The sequence below is a fragment of the Tympanuchus pallidicinctus genome, unplaced genomic scaffold (genome assembly GCF_026119805.1).
Source record: "Tympanuchus pallidicinctus isolate F22 unplaced genomic scaffold, pur_lepc_1.0 scaffold25, whole genome shotgun sequence".
Lineage (NCBI taxonomy): Eukaryota > Metazoa > Chordata > Aves > Galliformes > Phasianidae > Tympanuchus > Tympanuchus pallidicinctus.
This window is the reverse complement of record NW_026294742.1, coordinates 8,988,073-9,005,287: the sequence shown is the minus strand read 5'-3', so window position 1 is coordinate 9,005,287 and position 17,215 is coordinate 8,988,073. Positions and strand designations below refer to the sequence as shown.

Below are 17,215 nucleotides of genomic sequence, written 5' to 3'. Positions count from 1 at the left end.
AGGCAGCGGCTTTGCAGCACCGCGGCGGAGCGGGGGCAGCGGAGCCGCTGTCAGAGCCGCGCTCGCAGCCCCGGTCCCGGAGGGCTCCGCTCGCGTTGCAGAGATGCTCCTGGCTGGGATCCCTCGGGTAAGTGCGGGGTCCGCGCTCGGGGGAAATGTTACGTGGATTTAAACTGGGAAAAATTAAGCCTGCTCCCCGAGGGAAAATCTCGCACTCCTTCTAGATGGATTTGTCCGTCCCCTTAGAGATCGCTGATCGCAAGCGTATTCCGCACCGTGACTTTTCTAACAGCGATTATCTATAATTATATACAGTAGAGAGCTGCCCGGTGCTCCCCAATCCAGAGGAGACTTCACATTCTGAAGAAATCTCCCTTTTCCTGCAGAATTTACATTTCTGTTCCTGTAATTCTTATTTATGCCTCTCTTCTACGTTCTCCCAACATCTGCATTCAGGGGATGGCAGAGGCAGGCAGTGCTGGCCCTACTTGCGGCAGGGCGATTCGTAGGGCTTTCCTACCAGAGCAACACTTCTCTCCCTGGTGATGGGGTGTCCTCTTCTCCTTTCTCTTCAGATAAAGGGTCATAAATGTGTGGTTGCTTGGGCTGACAAATAAGAATTGGGTATTTCTCACTGTGGAATATGAATGCTGCTTTACCTACTTCCTCTCTTTTCCAAAGCCCTCTGTCCTGGTTGTGTCATGGAGTTCTGAGCTCTCCATGACAGGACACTCCAGAGATCAGGCACTGGTGTGTCAGGTCTCTCCTGTGTGACCTTTGCTCTTCAGCATTTTATTTCACACAGCTGTCTTTTTTTTTTTTTTTTTCCCTGGCCTTTGTGCCTGATTCCATCATCATTCTGGTCCCTATTTTGCTGTACATTTGGCTACCTCGGTGCTAAATCTGGATGGATTCTGTATCTTAAAGGCTAAATAAGCAATAAAAATGTGTGTATGGAATCATTTCATAAAGGTAAATGGAATGTGTTATGGATGGAGGGGAAATGTGTCTAGGCTGCTCTTCTCTACCAACTGCGTAGCAGAGATAAGCCAGGATTTTATTTTCTGGTACTAGTCCCGGCATCACAGGAGAAAGGCAAGCCTGGAGACGACATGTTCTGAAAATTCATTATCAGAAGGGGAATGGAAAAAGCAGACGGGGCATAAAAAGGCACAAAGGTCTTGGAGGAAAGCGGGACTGGAAATGCAGACCTTGGAAATGACAGTGCAAATGAATACCAGCATTAATCAGCAGAAGGAAAAAGCGTGGTGCTTTTTCCTCGAGTGACCAAGAGATGGGTCTCGTTTCTGGATTGATACCTTTTATGGATTCAACTTCTGCTTTAAGGGCTGTAGGAGAGAAAGGTGGAGAAATGGAAGACATCACTGATTAATCCAGAGCACAGAAGGCACGTTCTAGATTCTTTAAAACTTCTCCAGCTGCTGCCATTCTTCCAAACCACGCTAAGGGTGCAGGATGTCAAAAAATCAGCTTAGGAATGGTGGTTTAATTAGGCAAAGGGAAATTTCCCAATATCGAGGCTCCCCCCTAGCTCTATATTTTGGGTTGAAGAATAAAGTTATAATTTGTGCCTGAATCACAGTGATCTTGATGACTGCCTTCCTCCTTCTCCATATAAAAATGACTGATAGCAGGAGGAGGGGCTGTTCTCAGCTATTGGAACCCCACTGGGGACGTCTCATTGATAGATGTGCCATTTTCCACGGGCTACTGTGTTTCTGTTGCTAGAAAGGACTCTATATTGGTATTGTAAAATCAAATGTACTATTTCTGAGCGCTGCAGTCCTTCTGAAATTCTGTGTGAGGTTTGTGCATGGGAGAAATAATTTGCTCTCCTCCTGAAACTGCAGAACAAAAGCTGTTTTTATGGAATAGTGACTGATTCCTGGATCATGCTCAGAAATGCTGCATCTCCAAAAGCAGCCCCCCCCCCCCCCCCCCCCGACCACCTCCCAGATAAAACTGCAATCTCTTCAGTGAAATGAAATTCGCCACCTCTGCAACACTACAGCAATAATTAATTCACAGCCCTGATGGTTTCCAAATACTGACCATAAAAGCCTAACATTCATTAATCACATTGCTGTGCGATTTTCCAGATTCAGCCCTATCCTTCAGCTTGCCTTTTTATAGGCAAGCAGTCACACAAGTGTTGCTTGTTTGTTCCTTTTCAATGCAACACGACGTAATTCCGTCAGATAATAAAATCCTTATAATACGGTCATCATTTGGTACCATTAGCTTAATAGATCACATCTGAGCTCAGTTTTCTGGCCTTAAAATAAATGTTCTTATCCAATAAAAGGCCTTTACTGAGAAATTTGAGTCCCTGGAGATCTGAATGTTCACGGGCCAAAATGTGCTTTATTCACTCACACCATAGGAACAGACTGGAGCTGGACAGAGACAGCTTCTTGGAAGTCGGCGGCTCTCATTTCCCAGCTCCTGAATCTCCCAGCTCTGGCAGCAGTGCAGGGCCTCCTTTCAAAAATGGCAGATTTCCCCAGTAAGCTTTCTAATTTTTTTTCCTCCTTACGAGTAGAGAAAATTCGAGCTGTCCTCGTGTAGACGAGGCTGTTAAGTGGGGGAAAAAAAAGGGTCAATAGAAGCATTGTGTTAATGTCAATTCTCACTTCGTGGAAAAGAGATTTTTTTTCTTTTTTCTTTTTTAAATCTGATTTTAAAGAATTCACTGCTCAACTCAAAATTTAAGCGGAATAAGTCAGTCTTAACGAACTCCAACCTCACACATTGCTCCGCATCGCACGTTTACAGCGCGCTTACCCAGGGCCCTCCTCCAGCTTCAAGCACAGCCTCCCTCATTAAAAACTTCTATTGAACCTTCTCCCTTGGGGCAGCAGCAGCACGTCCTCCTGCAGCGCGGAGCTCTGGGTCCTTCATGCCACCCGGAGGCCAAGGCCCCGCTGTCCCCCTGCAGCTCTCTGCGCCCGTGCTACAGGAGGCGGCACGCAGCACACGGCTCGGCTGCGCCTCTGCCACCAGCAGGGCCCGGCTCTGCCTGCACCACGCTGTGCTGCACCCTGCGGGTCTTGCTGCTCTCTGTGCAGGTCCTGCTTTGTGGCAAGGAAGCTCTGGGCCCGGCTCTGCCTGCTGCACATCCCACCCGCTTTCTTTCTTCCCACCCCCTCAGCCAGGAGCTGCTGATGGGAGAGCTGGCAGATGCAGAAGGCAGCACCTTTGAGTTTGCCCCAAAGCACCGTGGCTGCAGCTGAGAAGAACCCTTTCTAGATAAGATTTTCCAATCTATACAGCCAAACCAGCATAGAAGTGAGAATACAGGCGTGACCGTTCCAGAAGTAGCAATAAATTAGAGGAAGGACCATTCACACAGGTTGCCATCGATTCTGAATGGTGCCAACATGCACAGGCTTTGGAATACGCACAGCCTCCCTTGACAACAAGATGCTCAAGCCTATTGTTTTCAATTATGACAGTTTCTTTGTATTCGGATGCATCTATAAAGACATCATTGTTGTGGTTTTTTTGATTCTTTTCCTTTTGAGACATTTCTGTCTCAAAATATCATATATCCCATTAGAGCAAAGAAAACAAGCAAATTTCCACAGTGCGTTTACTGCCACTTTTGCTACAAATATTTTAATCTCCATTAGATGGCTGTCACTTTTCTCTGAGAGAATGGAATTCAGAATGCATGTGGATAACAGCAGGTCTAATGACGATAGCCAGGAGGAGGTGCAGCCTCTCTGTTGGGCAATAAGATGCCAGGGCCTCTGTGCCACCACTGAGCCACAGCAATGCTCCAGGGCCCTGGAAGGCTCTCTGTGACAGCAGTCAGGATTTGCCCTTTCATTTCTCTGCAGTAACTTCCCATCCTTTCTTCACAAAAGTTTGTGGTGCTTCACAGTGTGGAAAAACCTTGGAAGAACAGCAATCAAGTTCTTACTGAAAATTCAAGTTTGGTTTACTTTGCTGGAAACGCTTCTCCAGCTTACAGTAAGAAGGAAGGGGACTCTTCTGACCCCGTTACCTTTCTTCTCACCCCACGTCATTATGGCAAGGAGCCTTGGGGTGGCTGCACAGATCCCATGGGCCCAGCAGCTCCAGCCCTACGGGACAGGTCTGGCTCAGCAGAGGTGCTAAGGCACAGCCCAATGCCAGCAGCCCAGTGGAGATCTTCCTTAGGAAGAAATCAAGTGACTCCTGGTCGTCTGCCCTTTGAAAGTGTGAGTGCTGGGAATTTTTGGTGGCTGCGCTACTCCTGTGCTCATAACAGACCCCAAGCAGCCATCTGGGCTCTTCTTTTCTGTTACATTTAAGACTGAGCCCAGATGTGAGCACATCAGCATCTGCACGCTGAAGCTCTCGCATCCCCCAGCAATGGCTGGGGCAGAGCAGCGTGCCCTGCATGGTGCTGGCTGCCTCACAGGACACGTTTTCCTCTTTTCCTGCTGACTTCAGTAGAAGAGGCACTGAGGGGTTGCAGTCTCACATCAGTGCTTCCTCAGCCCAACCTGGGAACGTTTCTTCCACACAAGACCCAATTCCAGACACCAGAAGTCCTTTATTCTCATTATTTGTTTGTTACCACACATCTATAAAGCTGTTAAACGTACGAGGCCATATTAGAACCATGAACTAATAGGTAATTGAGGCAGTTATGAACAGCATGCACATCTGCACTCATTAAACATGTACTTCGAGATCCTTTTTGTTTTTCAGTAACTGGAAGACAAGTTATCCCACATCACTTTGAAAATAAAAATGCCAGAACCTTATTGCTTTCAATTGCAGAAATGGCTCTGAATACATTAATGGGAATGAGCTTTCCTGTGGGTTATTATGGCTCTCTCACAGAATTGCCCACAAGGATGTCGCTTTCCATAACATTATGTAGGCAAGTCCAAAATCCTATTAAAACATAAGAACACTTTTGTTTCAACTTCATTTGAAAAAAGAAAGAATCTTACGAAACTTCTGAGTCTGAAAACAACCACCAGAAGACTTCAAAACACCCACTGGTTTCCTACAACTCGAGGATTTGTAATTATCTTGTATAATAGGCATTTTAAATGGGCAATACCCAAACGGAGAGACGAAACAAGAACTGCAGCACGTTTATGGAGCTCTCTGAATCCAACATAGATCCTTTGGAAGGCAATATATTTTGACTTCAGAACGGTATGTGGGGAGCAGCCCTGCAGCTCCTGGATGGCACAGGGGGAGAGATTTTCTCTACATGGGACTGTGTTGATGTTTCTGCTTTGAAAAGAGCATCACTGTTTTACCTAGCTCTGAAGAATGAGTGAATCCCAATGTAAGAACATACGCCTGAATTTCCCTTCCTGTTGCCTGCTTACAGAAAATTGCCTGTACAATTGCATCCAGTGAATCTGTGCCCACGTTAATGTTATAATATGTTTGCAATTACTGATGATCAAAGGTTAACCAATTTTGTTTACAAGTACTGTGTATGGCATTTTTTCCTCAGAATTAAAGTGCTATTTCCAGTCAGACTGAATTAGTGCACTGGATTACAAAGGCACTGCAGCAAGTTTCATAGCTCGTATGAAGTTATAGTGCTTAAGTATCCTGGATCTCCTCGGTTATCTCCTTGGATTCCACCTGATTATTTCTTCTATTTTTCTTTTTCTGCTCTCCTCAATCTACAATTTCCTCTAAATGCAACATCTCTCTGCACTAAATCCATTCAATCCGAGCAATTAATCCAGTCTCTCTGAACGTTACCAAACTGATGCTGCCAGAAAGAGCCCTGTTCCCAACACCAGCAGCACGAAGTGCAGGGTCCAGCAGGCTGCTCTGAGCGGCTGGGCTCAGCGCCTTGAGCCAAGGAACCCCTGGCTCTTGTCCTTTGCCAAGGGCTGACGTTCAGCCTGCTCACCCCGAGCGCCAGCTGGGTGGGAGATGCGGTGCAGCAGGAGCCACAGGTTCAGGAACCTCTGTGCAGCAGCGCCATCCTCACTGGTGGATGTCCGTGCACAGAATGCTCCTGGCAGGGAGCAGGGAAGGGCACAGCATCCCACTCCTGGGACAGGAACAAGTGAATGTCTTACTCCTGCCTCCCCGCAGCTGCCTGGTGTCCCCATACATCCCTGCAGGCCGACTGCCTTTCGCAAGCAGACTCGCCTGTTTGTTCCAGCCATCCTAGCACTGGTTGCAGCCACATTTTTCCCCCAAGGAAAAAAATAACCAAAGAAGGACCAACTGCTGATGCCTTCGGGGTCTCCCAGGGCAGGATGTCAGCATTCTCAGGCAGGTACACCTCAGCCTGCGAGAACTCATGGGAGCAGTCTAACTCTCAACTTGTTCCTGGTCCAACGCAAGCTCTTAACCAGAGCTCCCTGGGATCCCTGCTGTGTGTGAGGGAAGCACCCATCTCCTGCAGTACAGCCACAGCAGCCCTGTACCCCTCACTGTGCCACACATTTCTCTGAGTTCAGCCTGCTAACAGCTGGCAGGACTGACTGATGCCTGCCACAAAATCCAAAATCTCTTTTCCTAGGATGCAGGCATCAGGCTGAAAGCAGCTCAAGGAAAGATGTAGCTTTAGGGATGTGCCAGTGGGAGCATGCAGAAACTGAAACAAGCACACCGTAAGCTGTCATCATTGTTCCCATACACAGACCCCACAGGCAGGCCCAACACCCAGCTCAGCTCCAGAGATGCGTGACCTGGATCTGTCACCAGCAATCTCACTGCAGTGCTGAGACCTCTGACAACAAGGCCACAGCAGCAGCATGGTCACAGTCCTTGGAAAATCCCCTAAATATCAGTGATGTGCTTTGTTGACGTGTAACTCGTGAAGTGAGAGCAGCTAACTGTGGAATTCTTTGCTTGGCAATGAGGTCTGGGCAGAAAGGAGGGACTGAGTGGGACCAAACCGGTGAGTGTGAAAGCGTGGTGTCTGAAAGCTGAGCTGCTGCAAGGCAGACATAGTCTGCAGGAGGGGTCAGGTAATTAGGAGAGCTGGATCTCATCTGGATCCAAAGGCTTTATCTGAAAGGATCCCGAGCCCAAATACCTGTGGGCTCTGCCCCACAAGCATTTTTTTTCTCTTAGAAGGACAATTTGAAGCAGTATTCTAATGAAAAGGAAAAAAAAAAAGATGATGAATCATTTTCAGCATTAACTGTCCTGAAGTGGGGTACTTCATGTAGGGTTCATCTCCTTCCTGTGATAACTAGCACTGAAATCCTGATTAGCGTTATCTTTTGAAGTCTTCCTCACATGGCTGTGCCTGAGCACACAGCACTGCTGCTTTTGGGGGTTTGGGAGTGACACGCTCACTGCCTACGGCCACCAATTAACGTGATGATGTACCTTCAAGTGACAGCACTGGTAGTGCTGGGCCACTGCTGGCCACACAGCTCCAAAGCTGATGGAAACCAACCTGTTTGGTTGCCACGGTCCGTAGCACAGAGCACTGTTGGCAGTCAGCCTCACGTCCACCCCACGGCCAGAGGTGTGGGACAAACTGCACCGCTCTGCACAGCGCACCTCAAGGTAAATGATCTACGGATCCAGTCTGAACCTACAGCATGAGGACCAAACTCCAGAGACCACAGCAAGCGGGGCTGAACCCAGCCAGAGCACAGAGTCACACGTGAGAAGTGGCCCGGGAGCTGTGGGGAGCCGAGGAAGGCAGCAGGAAGGACAGACGGACAGAGCAGCACGCCACCCCTCCGCTCGCCACTTCCTTCCCTTACCTCCGGTCTTCAGCAGCTCTGCTGCACGGAGATGAGCCCGGCCAGCACAGCTGCCTCTCTTCAGAGGAAAGGAACAGCTGTGAAACCGCAGCCTTCCTGCGGCGCCCAGGGACGGAACGCACCGCTTCGCTGAGCTCAGCCTTGCTGCAAGTGTTTGTTATGTGACGTGGGGTTCTGATGCCCAGAAGGATGTTGCCCTTTTTCCCCTCCGCGTTCCCCGCAGTTGTCAGAATCGTCACTTATCTTTAGTTATGAAATGCAGTGATTAGGAAATAGATGCTTTAAAAGCTCTCGTTGCCAAAGCATCAATGAATAATGAAATAAGTCTGGATGAATGAGAGAGACCCAGCAGAGAACATTGACTAGCAAAGAGGAGCAGCATGGCAGTGGCCACTGCTGCAGGCAGAGGGGCGCTCTGTCCCCTCACGCTGTGCCATGCACTGCCCACACCTCAGAGCCCCTCCTGCAGGAGCCCATCTCCCATTGATCGCAGCCACACCGACGGGTTTGCAGCCCCTCCAAAGTCAAAGCAACCATTTGCAAAGATAACAGCAGGCCCTAGTAACATTTTTCCCTTTTTCTGAAAGTGTGCAGTTGTCCATGCTCCAATCACTGCAGTTGTTTTACATTTGGAGTGGGGATATACTTTTACAGAAACATGCACTTCTCGTACACAGCTGATCGCTGACCCGGTCCATACAGACCGCCCAGCATGGAGCCATTTAGTGCTGTTGGAAAAGGTTCGTTTATTTGCCTGAACACAAACAACTGGAAATGCCTTTGGCAGCTCCCTGCTTCCTTTTTCTTGATACCAAAGCCTTTCCCCTCCTGTAAAGCTCTGAAGCTTTACTCACCGCTTCTCTAAACTGATCTCCAACATTATATTATTTATGAATAAAGGTCACCCAGCGAGGAAATGGCACATCTACCAGAAAACAATGTGCACTTTCTAAATTTGAACCGAGTAGTTTCCGCTCTTTGATTTAAGTTTAGTTACTTCCTGTGGTTTCTTGTCCTACGCTGCTGTTGAATCTTTGGATCTCCTCCAGGATAAATTGCACTCTTTCAATGAAATTAGAAACTGTAGCAACAGAGGGCTCAGCTAGCAGAGCTGGTAAACAGCCCTGGAGCCAAATATCAGTGCGCTCGGTGTTTTGAAGAAGAGCCCAAGCCCTGCAGGAGGCACAGCCCCACCTGGCTGCGTGCTCCCCAGCCCCCCCCCAGCCTGCTGCTCTTGTGCAACCCGAGAGCTGCTGAGTGGGATCTGCCTCCTCCCGCAGGAGGGATGGAAGCAGCCTTAAACCAGCAGCTCCCGGTGGGGATGGACGCTTCCTGAGGCTGAGCCGTCCTCGCACAGCTGATGCAGGGCTGCAAGGCAAGCATTACATTCCGTGCTCCTGTGAGGTTTTGTGCCTGCGAGCCGCTCTCTTGCATCATTTGGAAGGGGTCATTGTCAGCTGAGAGAAGCGCCCAGACACAGATAAGTCATTTCAAGCCTTTTGCCAACAAAACACATGTGAATGTACACAGTAACCCCGAGGTCCCAGCAGAAAAAAAAAAAAGAGAAACAACCACTGGAGAGCATGCAGTGATGGTGCCCTACTGAGGCTGGTGTCACTTATAGGCAAGGGTATGGAGTGGGAAGGAATAGCCAAGGGAGCAATGTACTTTACACCTGGGCAGGCTCTGTGACTTCCTGCTCCACGACTTACAGTCTTTCTAAGAGATGTTGCATGACGAGTCAGTGCACTGAGCCCTGTTTGGCCTGGGGTTGGAGTATAACTCAATAACAGCATGCTCTTTCTCTCCCCCATCCCTTTTCTGTCTCTTCTCCTCCCCCCAGGACACATAAGAGCATATTTCTCACCAGTGCTCAGGCTGCTTTATCGATGGAGCCCCGGATTCCCCACAACGTCACCGTCGTCCCCAACTCTGTGATGGTCCAGCCCCTGCTGGACAGCCGGATCCCCTACGGGAGGCTGCAGCACCCGCTCACCATCCTGCCCATTGACCAGATGAAGACGACCCACATAGAGAACGACTACACTGACAACCCCACTGCTCCCCTGCCGGCAGCCCCCAAGAGACCTCGGGGTCCCCATGAAGCAGCCCCGAGCCACACGCAGCGCTGCGAGCAGGACGTCACCCACCCCTGGATCTCCTTCAACGGGCGGCCCAGCTCCATCAGCAGCAGCAGCAGCACCTCGTCTGACCAAAGGCTCTTGGACCACATGGCCCCGGCACCCGTGGCTGAGCAGTCCTCGCCCAGGGCGGTGCGCATCCAGCCCAAAGCAATCCACTGCAAACCCTTGGACCTGAAGGAACCCGTGTCTCAGGAACTGGATAAGCACTTTCTGCTGTGCGAAGCCTGTGGGAAATGCAAGTGCAAGGAGTGTGCACTGCCCCGGACTCTGCCGTCGTGCTGGGTGTGCAACCAGGCGTGCCTGTGCTCGGCGCAGAGCCTGGTCAACTACTCCACCTGCATGTGTCTGGTCAAGGGCGTCTTCTACCACTGCACCAACGAGGACGACGAAGGCACGTGTGCCGACCACCCCTGCTCCTGCTCCCAGTCCAACTGCTGCGCCCGCTGGGCCTTCATGAGCGCCGTGTCTCTGGTGCTGCCCTGCCTGCTCTGCTACCTGCCCGCCACCGGCTGCGTCAAGCTGTCCCAGCGCTGCTACGACCGCCTGCGCCGGCCCGGCTGCAGGTGCAAGAACACAAACAGTGTCATGTGCAAGGCACTGCCCGAGAGCAAAGCCAGCAGGGCCGAGAAGCCCTTTTGATAACTGGGGAAGGAGGGAGGGGGGAGGACGCTCCCCAAGGGGGTGGAGTTGTGTTTTTCGTAACCTGTGTTCGGAGGATAACACGAGCTTTTCGCCTTCAGAGAAAGCAGAAGCGACTATTTCTACAGACTGAAGCACTTCGGGTCATTCAGGGTTTTGGGACTGGTCAGCATTTAACTTCATAGGGCCAAAGGAGGAATCTCAATCACTCGTAGCAAAGCCTGCGAGCCCACATACAACACAATGCACGCAGTGCTCACCGCCAGGACCTGCAGCCGCTCACTTACCGGTGCACCAGCGCACACAGTTCCCACCACTGCTTGCAGAGCACCGCCTTGAGCTGACATCCGTTGTGGGATTCCTGTTTTCTCCCCTCCTAAGCCACATTCACTCCCAGCTGCAGGTGGAAAAAGTGCTCCTTCCCCCTGCCCCCAACCACCTGCTCCATTATCAGGGCCACCTGTGTGCAGCAAGCCCTTCCCTCGAGCTTTCTGCCTCCTTCAGAGGGTCTGAACCAGAAGTAGACACGCAGCACAGTGCTGTAGGGGTCTCAGCATTTAGGCAGGTGCCCTGTTGTGTGCTCACCTGCTCACGTTGCTTTGGAGTCTTCAGCAGAACGGGGTACAGGTCTGAGCCGTGTCCCAGCACCGCGCTGCTCTGCCCCGGTCTGTAGCACCAGGTTTCATCCCACCTAATGATGATTTTACGCCAACAGCACAAGCCTGCTCCAAAAGGTTTCAAATCCCATTTCCCTGCCATGTGCTCACTCCCAGAGCAAAAGCAGAGTAAACACAATCTGTGAAGTTCAGACATTCCACGTTTGTTTCTGCAAAACTCTCACCCCCCAAAGGCTGAAGCGCAGGAGCATTCGCACAATGCCGTCACCCAGTACCTCCTCTCTGGGACGAGCTCTTTGCTCTTTAGATATTCTTTCTTTTTCGTGCAGGGGGGGATTGGCACTTGTGTGCATCACATCCCACTCCCCTATTTCTGTTGCTGCTGTTCAGCTCTTGCACCCTCTGTACAAAAGCAGAGAATGCTTGTAATGTTTATTTAGCATGAGCCCCAGTGGCAGTAACTCTGACAGCTGCTCTGACAGCTGCAAGGTGCCAACCAACCACCTTTGCCTGAGCACACCGTGCTGTCCTAAGTGGGTAGGTACTAATTGCATGCTGGAAAGGGATCCAGGCTATCTTTTCTCTTTATTTTTTTAATTAGAGGAAATTTCCTCAGTAAATGCACAGCAGTGACAGTGAAATGTCATTCCTAATTAGCAAAGCAATAGGCAGAGCTGGGCAGCATTTCCAGGAGTGCCATTTGCTCGGCTGCAATGCAGTTGCTGCGTAGGGGTTGGCAGGAGCGTGCTGATGGGAGGTCTGGTGTCTTTTGTTTTAGGAATCCATTTACCTTGGATGACTTGGGGTTTGGTTACGTTTAATTGTGGATATTTAATGAATGGTGAGTTTTAAAAAAAGTTTTTATATTTATAATATTTGCTAGCTTGTATGTGATAAATTGTAGGAAAGGGGGCACGTCTGTTACCAGATACCAATTCCTATGGTTTATCCTCATGTTGAACATATGGGGACACCAGAAAGAAGGAAGCAGGTGGGGCTGCACCTATTGTCTTGCACAAATGAGAGGGGAAAATGTAAGAGGCAAATCAGCCCCTGACCAGCTGAGCTGTTGGTTGAATGTATAAAGTATATGTATTTAATAATAGAAATAATTTCCCCAAGATACAATCAGGCCAGAAAATGCAGCAGGAGGGGCAGCTGCACACGCAGTAGCCAAATGGCCCCTACCTACAGGTCTCCCCTTTTTGACCCTCTGTCCTTGGCTGTTCCTGAGGGGTCTGTACTGAAAATCTGCAGTAGCAAATCCCATTGCTAGCTGCATGGTTCCTGCCAGGAACTGCAATGTCAGAGTGGTTACCACTGTGCCAACCCTGTGCCGTGCCCGCCCCGTTCCCCAGTGCAACGAGGCTTCCTCTCCTTCTACCTTCATTGTACATAGTTGTAAACTATTTCTCTGTTGGTTTCTTTCGATGCATAAATCCTGCTGTGATGTAAGCCCACCACTTGCTGGAAGACTGTACTGTGTTTGTGGATGTGTTAGAGCAGTGGTCGATGTAGCAGTGCTCCCCCACCCCGGGACCCCGCCAGCTCTGCAGCTCGGGGCAGCTGGGCTCAGAGGCAATAAGGTCCTGCTTTCCCCTCCTGCCCCATCCCAGTGCCTCCCTTCCCCTTTTCCTCTGACGGTACTCGGGTCTTGTGACACCCCCAGGTCCTCCAGGCGCGGGCTGCGCTGCCTCTCACAGAGCGTTACCCAAAATTGCAGCCCGGCGCCGTGCGACCCATGGGGGGCTGCAGCAGTGGCCCCAGCAATTGGCACTCACAGCCCCCGGTGCCCCCCGCCTCTCTGCCCCCCACCCCACACGTGCACCCTGAGGAGTCACCACAGAAGGTTTTTCTTTGTATAGAATATTTATTTTGAAGCTCTATTTTAATAGTATTTATTTTAGAAAGTCTACTATTGTAAGAGTTCTTCTGTTTGTGAAGAAAAACAAGTACTGATGAATGTACTGATCTAGAAATTATATATATATATATATAAATATATATTGTTAAATATGTAAGTGGCTGTTGTGGTTTGACTATAAAAAAAAATAAATCCTGAGGATTGTTTGTAGCAATTATCCTAAAAATAGGAGTGCAGAGCAGCCCCAGGTGGCAGCCCGGGGGCTCAGCCCCGCTCCCATCCATCACAGTGCACAGGAGAACCGGAGCAGGGGAGCTCCTGGCTCTGCCTGCTCACAGGAGCAGTTCTCTCCTTCCCTCCCCACACATCTGGGAAGTCTGGGTTGCTGTTAGGCTGCACTTACTGCAAAGCTGAAGCTCAACCCTTCACTTGAATGTTTGGCTGGAGATTAAAAACCAAGAGAGCAGTACTGATCCTACAGAGCCTTCCAGCCATTCAGCCCTATTCCCACTGCTGTGTTCTCATTTCCAGGCTGCACACAATGGCAGTGGGATGGGGATGGGCTCGGGAAAGGCCAGCAGGGCTCAGCACTGCCACTGCCTCCATCCAACACCAGTAGAACAGCACGTGCCTGGCCTCAGGCAGGTGCCAGCTTCCCAATGCCCGAGGCTGCGGGAGGAGAGCCACAGATGTGCTGTCCCATGGGATCTCTGGCACTTCATCTTGCACAGGGCAGTGCGAGCTCCTGCAGCCCTGCACAGTGCACAGCCTTGGCCAGGCTCTGCCCAGAGACCTCCTGAGGCTGTCACAGCATAACCACCAAAACAGCTGGGACCAACTGAGCCAAGGGCTGTTGGCTTTCTTTCCCTAAACAAAGGTGGTCCAGTGGTCGAAGCGCTGGTCGCTGCATGCGCCATGAGAGAAATGTCACAGCACACAGGAGAGGGCAGCGGTGCAGCCTGCCTATCCCTGGCAGCACAGAGATTGGGGTTGCTGCAGAGAAATCCCAATCATCTGCATGAAACTTCTGTTCCCCATCACCTTCCAGAACACCCCGGGCCTTTCCATCCTATCTGCAGCAATCCACAGGCAGACGGCCTCCCACCACAACGCTGGGACACAGACATTTCCTTTGGTAGAGACCCACCGGGGAGCAAAGTTCCACCAGGACTGCAGCAGAATGAGTGCCAGCTCCAGGCAGCACGTTGCACATTGCCTGCTCAGCTAACCCGGCCCGTGCCCTGTCCCCAGCAGCACGGCAGGCTGCTAAAAATAAGGGCCCAGTGAGTTTGTACCCATAGCTGTGTTTATTTGCACGAGCTCCACAGCTCAGCTGTGACTCACAGGCAGAAACACTGCGGTCCTCATCCCCAGCAGCAACCCGAGTGCTGCACCCAGCCCAAAGTGCTGCAGAAAAATAACAGAGAGGCAGCTGCTGAGCTGCACAGGTCCTGACACTGATGCCAAAAAAGTCTGCAATGGGGAAAAGATGCGGAATTTATGTTGTTTTTATTTAAAGCAGACTTAGCCAGGATGTGTAAATTTAAACTCGGGTTTGGCAGCACTGGCTGATGCCTTGCACATCAAGCTTTGCAAATATCAGCTCGGTGCTCACGTCTCTCTGCTGGAAGCACACCAGCGCAGCCTTGTTGATTGGACAGGAGATGTTAGAGTAATAACTTCTCATTCAAAATCATCCCCTTGTTGTCACATTAATTTTGCTTCTGTTTTCAATAACTGACCACTGAAGGGACCCGAGGCTGAGGACAACAGGCTGTGTGGCTCCAGCACAGCCCCAGCTCCTGCAGTTCAGGCCAGAAAGGGAATTTCTGGTGAATCCAAGCAGCCAAACCCCCATTCAGCAGTGCACTGCCTTGGAGGGGATGGGCTGAAACTCACAGATGGGTGATAAAAACAAATTCTGAAATTTCCTGTAAAAAATATTCCGTTTGAATACATATTTAATAAACACCTTCAGATTTTTCCAAGGGTTAAACAAAACCTGATGACGTGTGACAGTTTGGAATGGCTCCACAGCAGGAGGTGGGACAGGGAGAGCATCCAACATCCCTCCAGTGTGGGGGCTTTTATTTCTTTTCCCTTACACAACAATCATGTCACTTGCACACACACCAACAGGTACATAGTGCACATCCATGCAAAATGAGAGCGGACTGTTGGGAGCAGTTCCCCTTAATGAGCATCCCTGCCCTGCTTACGTGGAAATGAGACAGCAGACAGAAGCTTTGGTTGGTCTGCCCTTAAAATAAAAGAAAAACCAGCTGTGTTAAGGCGGGGTTCAAAGCCTGATGGATGTCACACATGTCCGAGGTTTGGCCCTTGTAAGCAGCAGACAAATGGTGGGGATAGAGATAGATTGCTTTTGTGTTTGGTTTTGCTTCCTGATGCCAACAGCACCCAGAGCAGTGGCAGCCGTGCTGCAAACAGAGCCTGGGGACGCCCTGGGGAATGGAGGGTGGATGCTCAGGTCAGGGCAGAGTGCTGAGAGGAGGACCCTGGGGGTCTGCATTTCAGTTGGGAGCACATAAACAGCCAACCAGCAAATGGAGGAACAGCAGCCACACCTCCTTGTAGCAGCCTTCCTCTCCAGTGTGTTCTGAAGAGCACAAAGCCACGGACAGCACCTCACTGCACAGAGACCTGCTGCTCGCATTGCCTTCCAATGGGAACAGGGAATAAACAGAAAGTTATGCATGAATAAACCTTTATGAATAAATCATAAAATTGAGTCCTGCTGCGCTCCAGGTATGTTTGTGATTATGTCATGCCGTTATGTAACTGGATTTTCCTAATCAGAAACATTATATTCTTGGAGCATGAAACTGGGATGCTCTGCACCACATCACAGTGCGTCGCTTACAGCACTGGTGTGAGCCAGATCCCAAAGCTCCTCTCCCTGGATGCAATGGCCAGCTCCTTCTTTCCTTACACGGATGTCTGTCTCTGTTTCCAGGAAGCCCCTAGGTGTGCTTCTGAATGACCAAAACCTGGGGAAGGACTCGTGCCCATCCCAGCAGGCAATGGTAGCTTTTCCATGCAGATACTCAGCAACATGCTTTAGCTTCTGGTCAGCCCTCCCAGCAGTCAGGCAGTTGGAGTAGATGGTTTTTGGAAGACCCTTCCAACTCAACTGTTCCATTCCATTCCATTCCATCCGATTCCATTCCATCCCACTCCACTAGAAGCAGGACAGACCCCAGCTTTGGAGTAGAAGTATTCCCCTTGGAGCAGCATCAAGTCAACATGAGCAGTACATCTACCTGCCCACTTGTCTAAACCACGAGAGAGGGCTTTGGCCACGTGGGTGTGCATGAGGTGGGGATGCAAAATATGGACAGAGAGAATTCATTGGGTCCTGAGACAAAAGATGGGTTGGAGAGACCCCAGAAAGGCAGCAGTGTATCTTAGCAGCCCTTTGGCCAGCTCCATTCAAGGGCTAGCACAGCTTAAACGCTGTAAACTGCAAAGGAAACCCAGGATGACAAACAATTGTAGGAACCTGAAACACCAAGTTCCTCTGGATTTCATGGGAAGTGTGGTTTTAAATATTCCAACCTGTCTGTCTGAGGGGAAGTGGGCAATAAATAGCAGCCCGGTTGTTATCAAGAGGATGTGAGCTATTTATAAAAAATTCTTGGGCTTTTTGAACTCTGTTTAAAGAGGCAATATCCTTCACTTGGGTAATTGGGGGACTAAAATGCTAAAGCAAACAAGATTACTCAACCACCTTGGGAAAGTTTAGTGCTTGCCTGTGTGTTTCTGAAATTTCCAGCGTATTTAAACAGCTGCTCCATTATTGTCCCCACATCCAGAGAAGAGCACGAAGAGCTCTTTCAGACCTCCCCTCGCTCGGAGACGCAACTGTGTGCTGCTCCTCCACGCATCCGACCAGCAATCCAGGCAAGCAGCTGAGAGCTGCGATGCTTCATTCCGTTATATCTCACTGAAACGAAGTGAAAGGGGCTCCTCTGGGCCTTACAACACATCAGCTTCCCAGGGCCGAATGCTTCCAGCTCCAACACGGCTCAGGGACTGCGGCAGGGATGAGGAAGATCGGCCGCTGCCCTCCTCGTCCTCCTGCTGCTCTCCTGCTGCTGCCCCACGTCAGGATGCGGCCCGGCCCACAGCCCTGAATGCACCCCATTGACAGCTCATTTTATTTTTCTGAGCACGGCCGTAAGGCAGACAGCACTGCTCCTGTGT

General features: G+C 50.3%; 1 protein-coding gene across 1 annotated transcript; it reads left to right on the top strand.

Annotated features, from left to right (window-relative positions):
- The first annotated feature begins 3 nt into the window (after nt 1-3).
- SPRY4 (sprouty RTK signaling antagonist 4) lies at nt 4-13,109 on the top strand. Its single transcript, XM_052689567.1, has 2 exons — nt 4-127; nt 9,571-13,109. Exon 2 carries the CDS (start codon nt 9,617-9,619, stop codon nt 10,508-10,510), a length of 894 nt encoding a protein of 297 aa, XP_052545527.1. The 5' UTR covers nt 4-127; nt 9,571-9,616; the 3' UTR covers nt 10,511-13,109.
- The last annotated feature ends 4,106 nt before the right edge of the window (nt 13,110-17,215 follow it).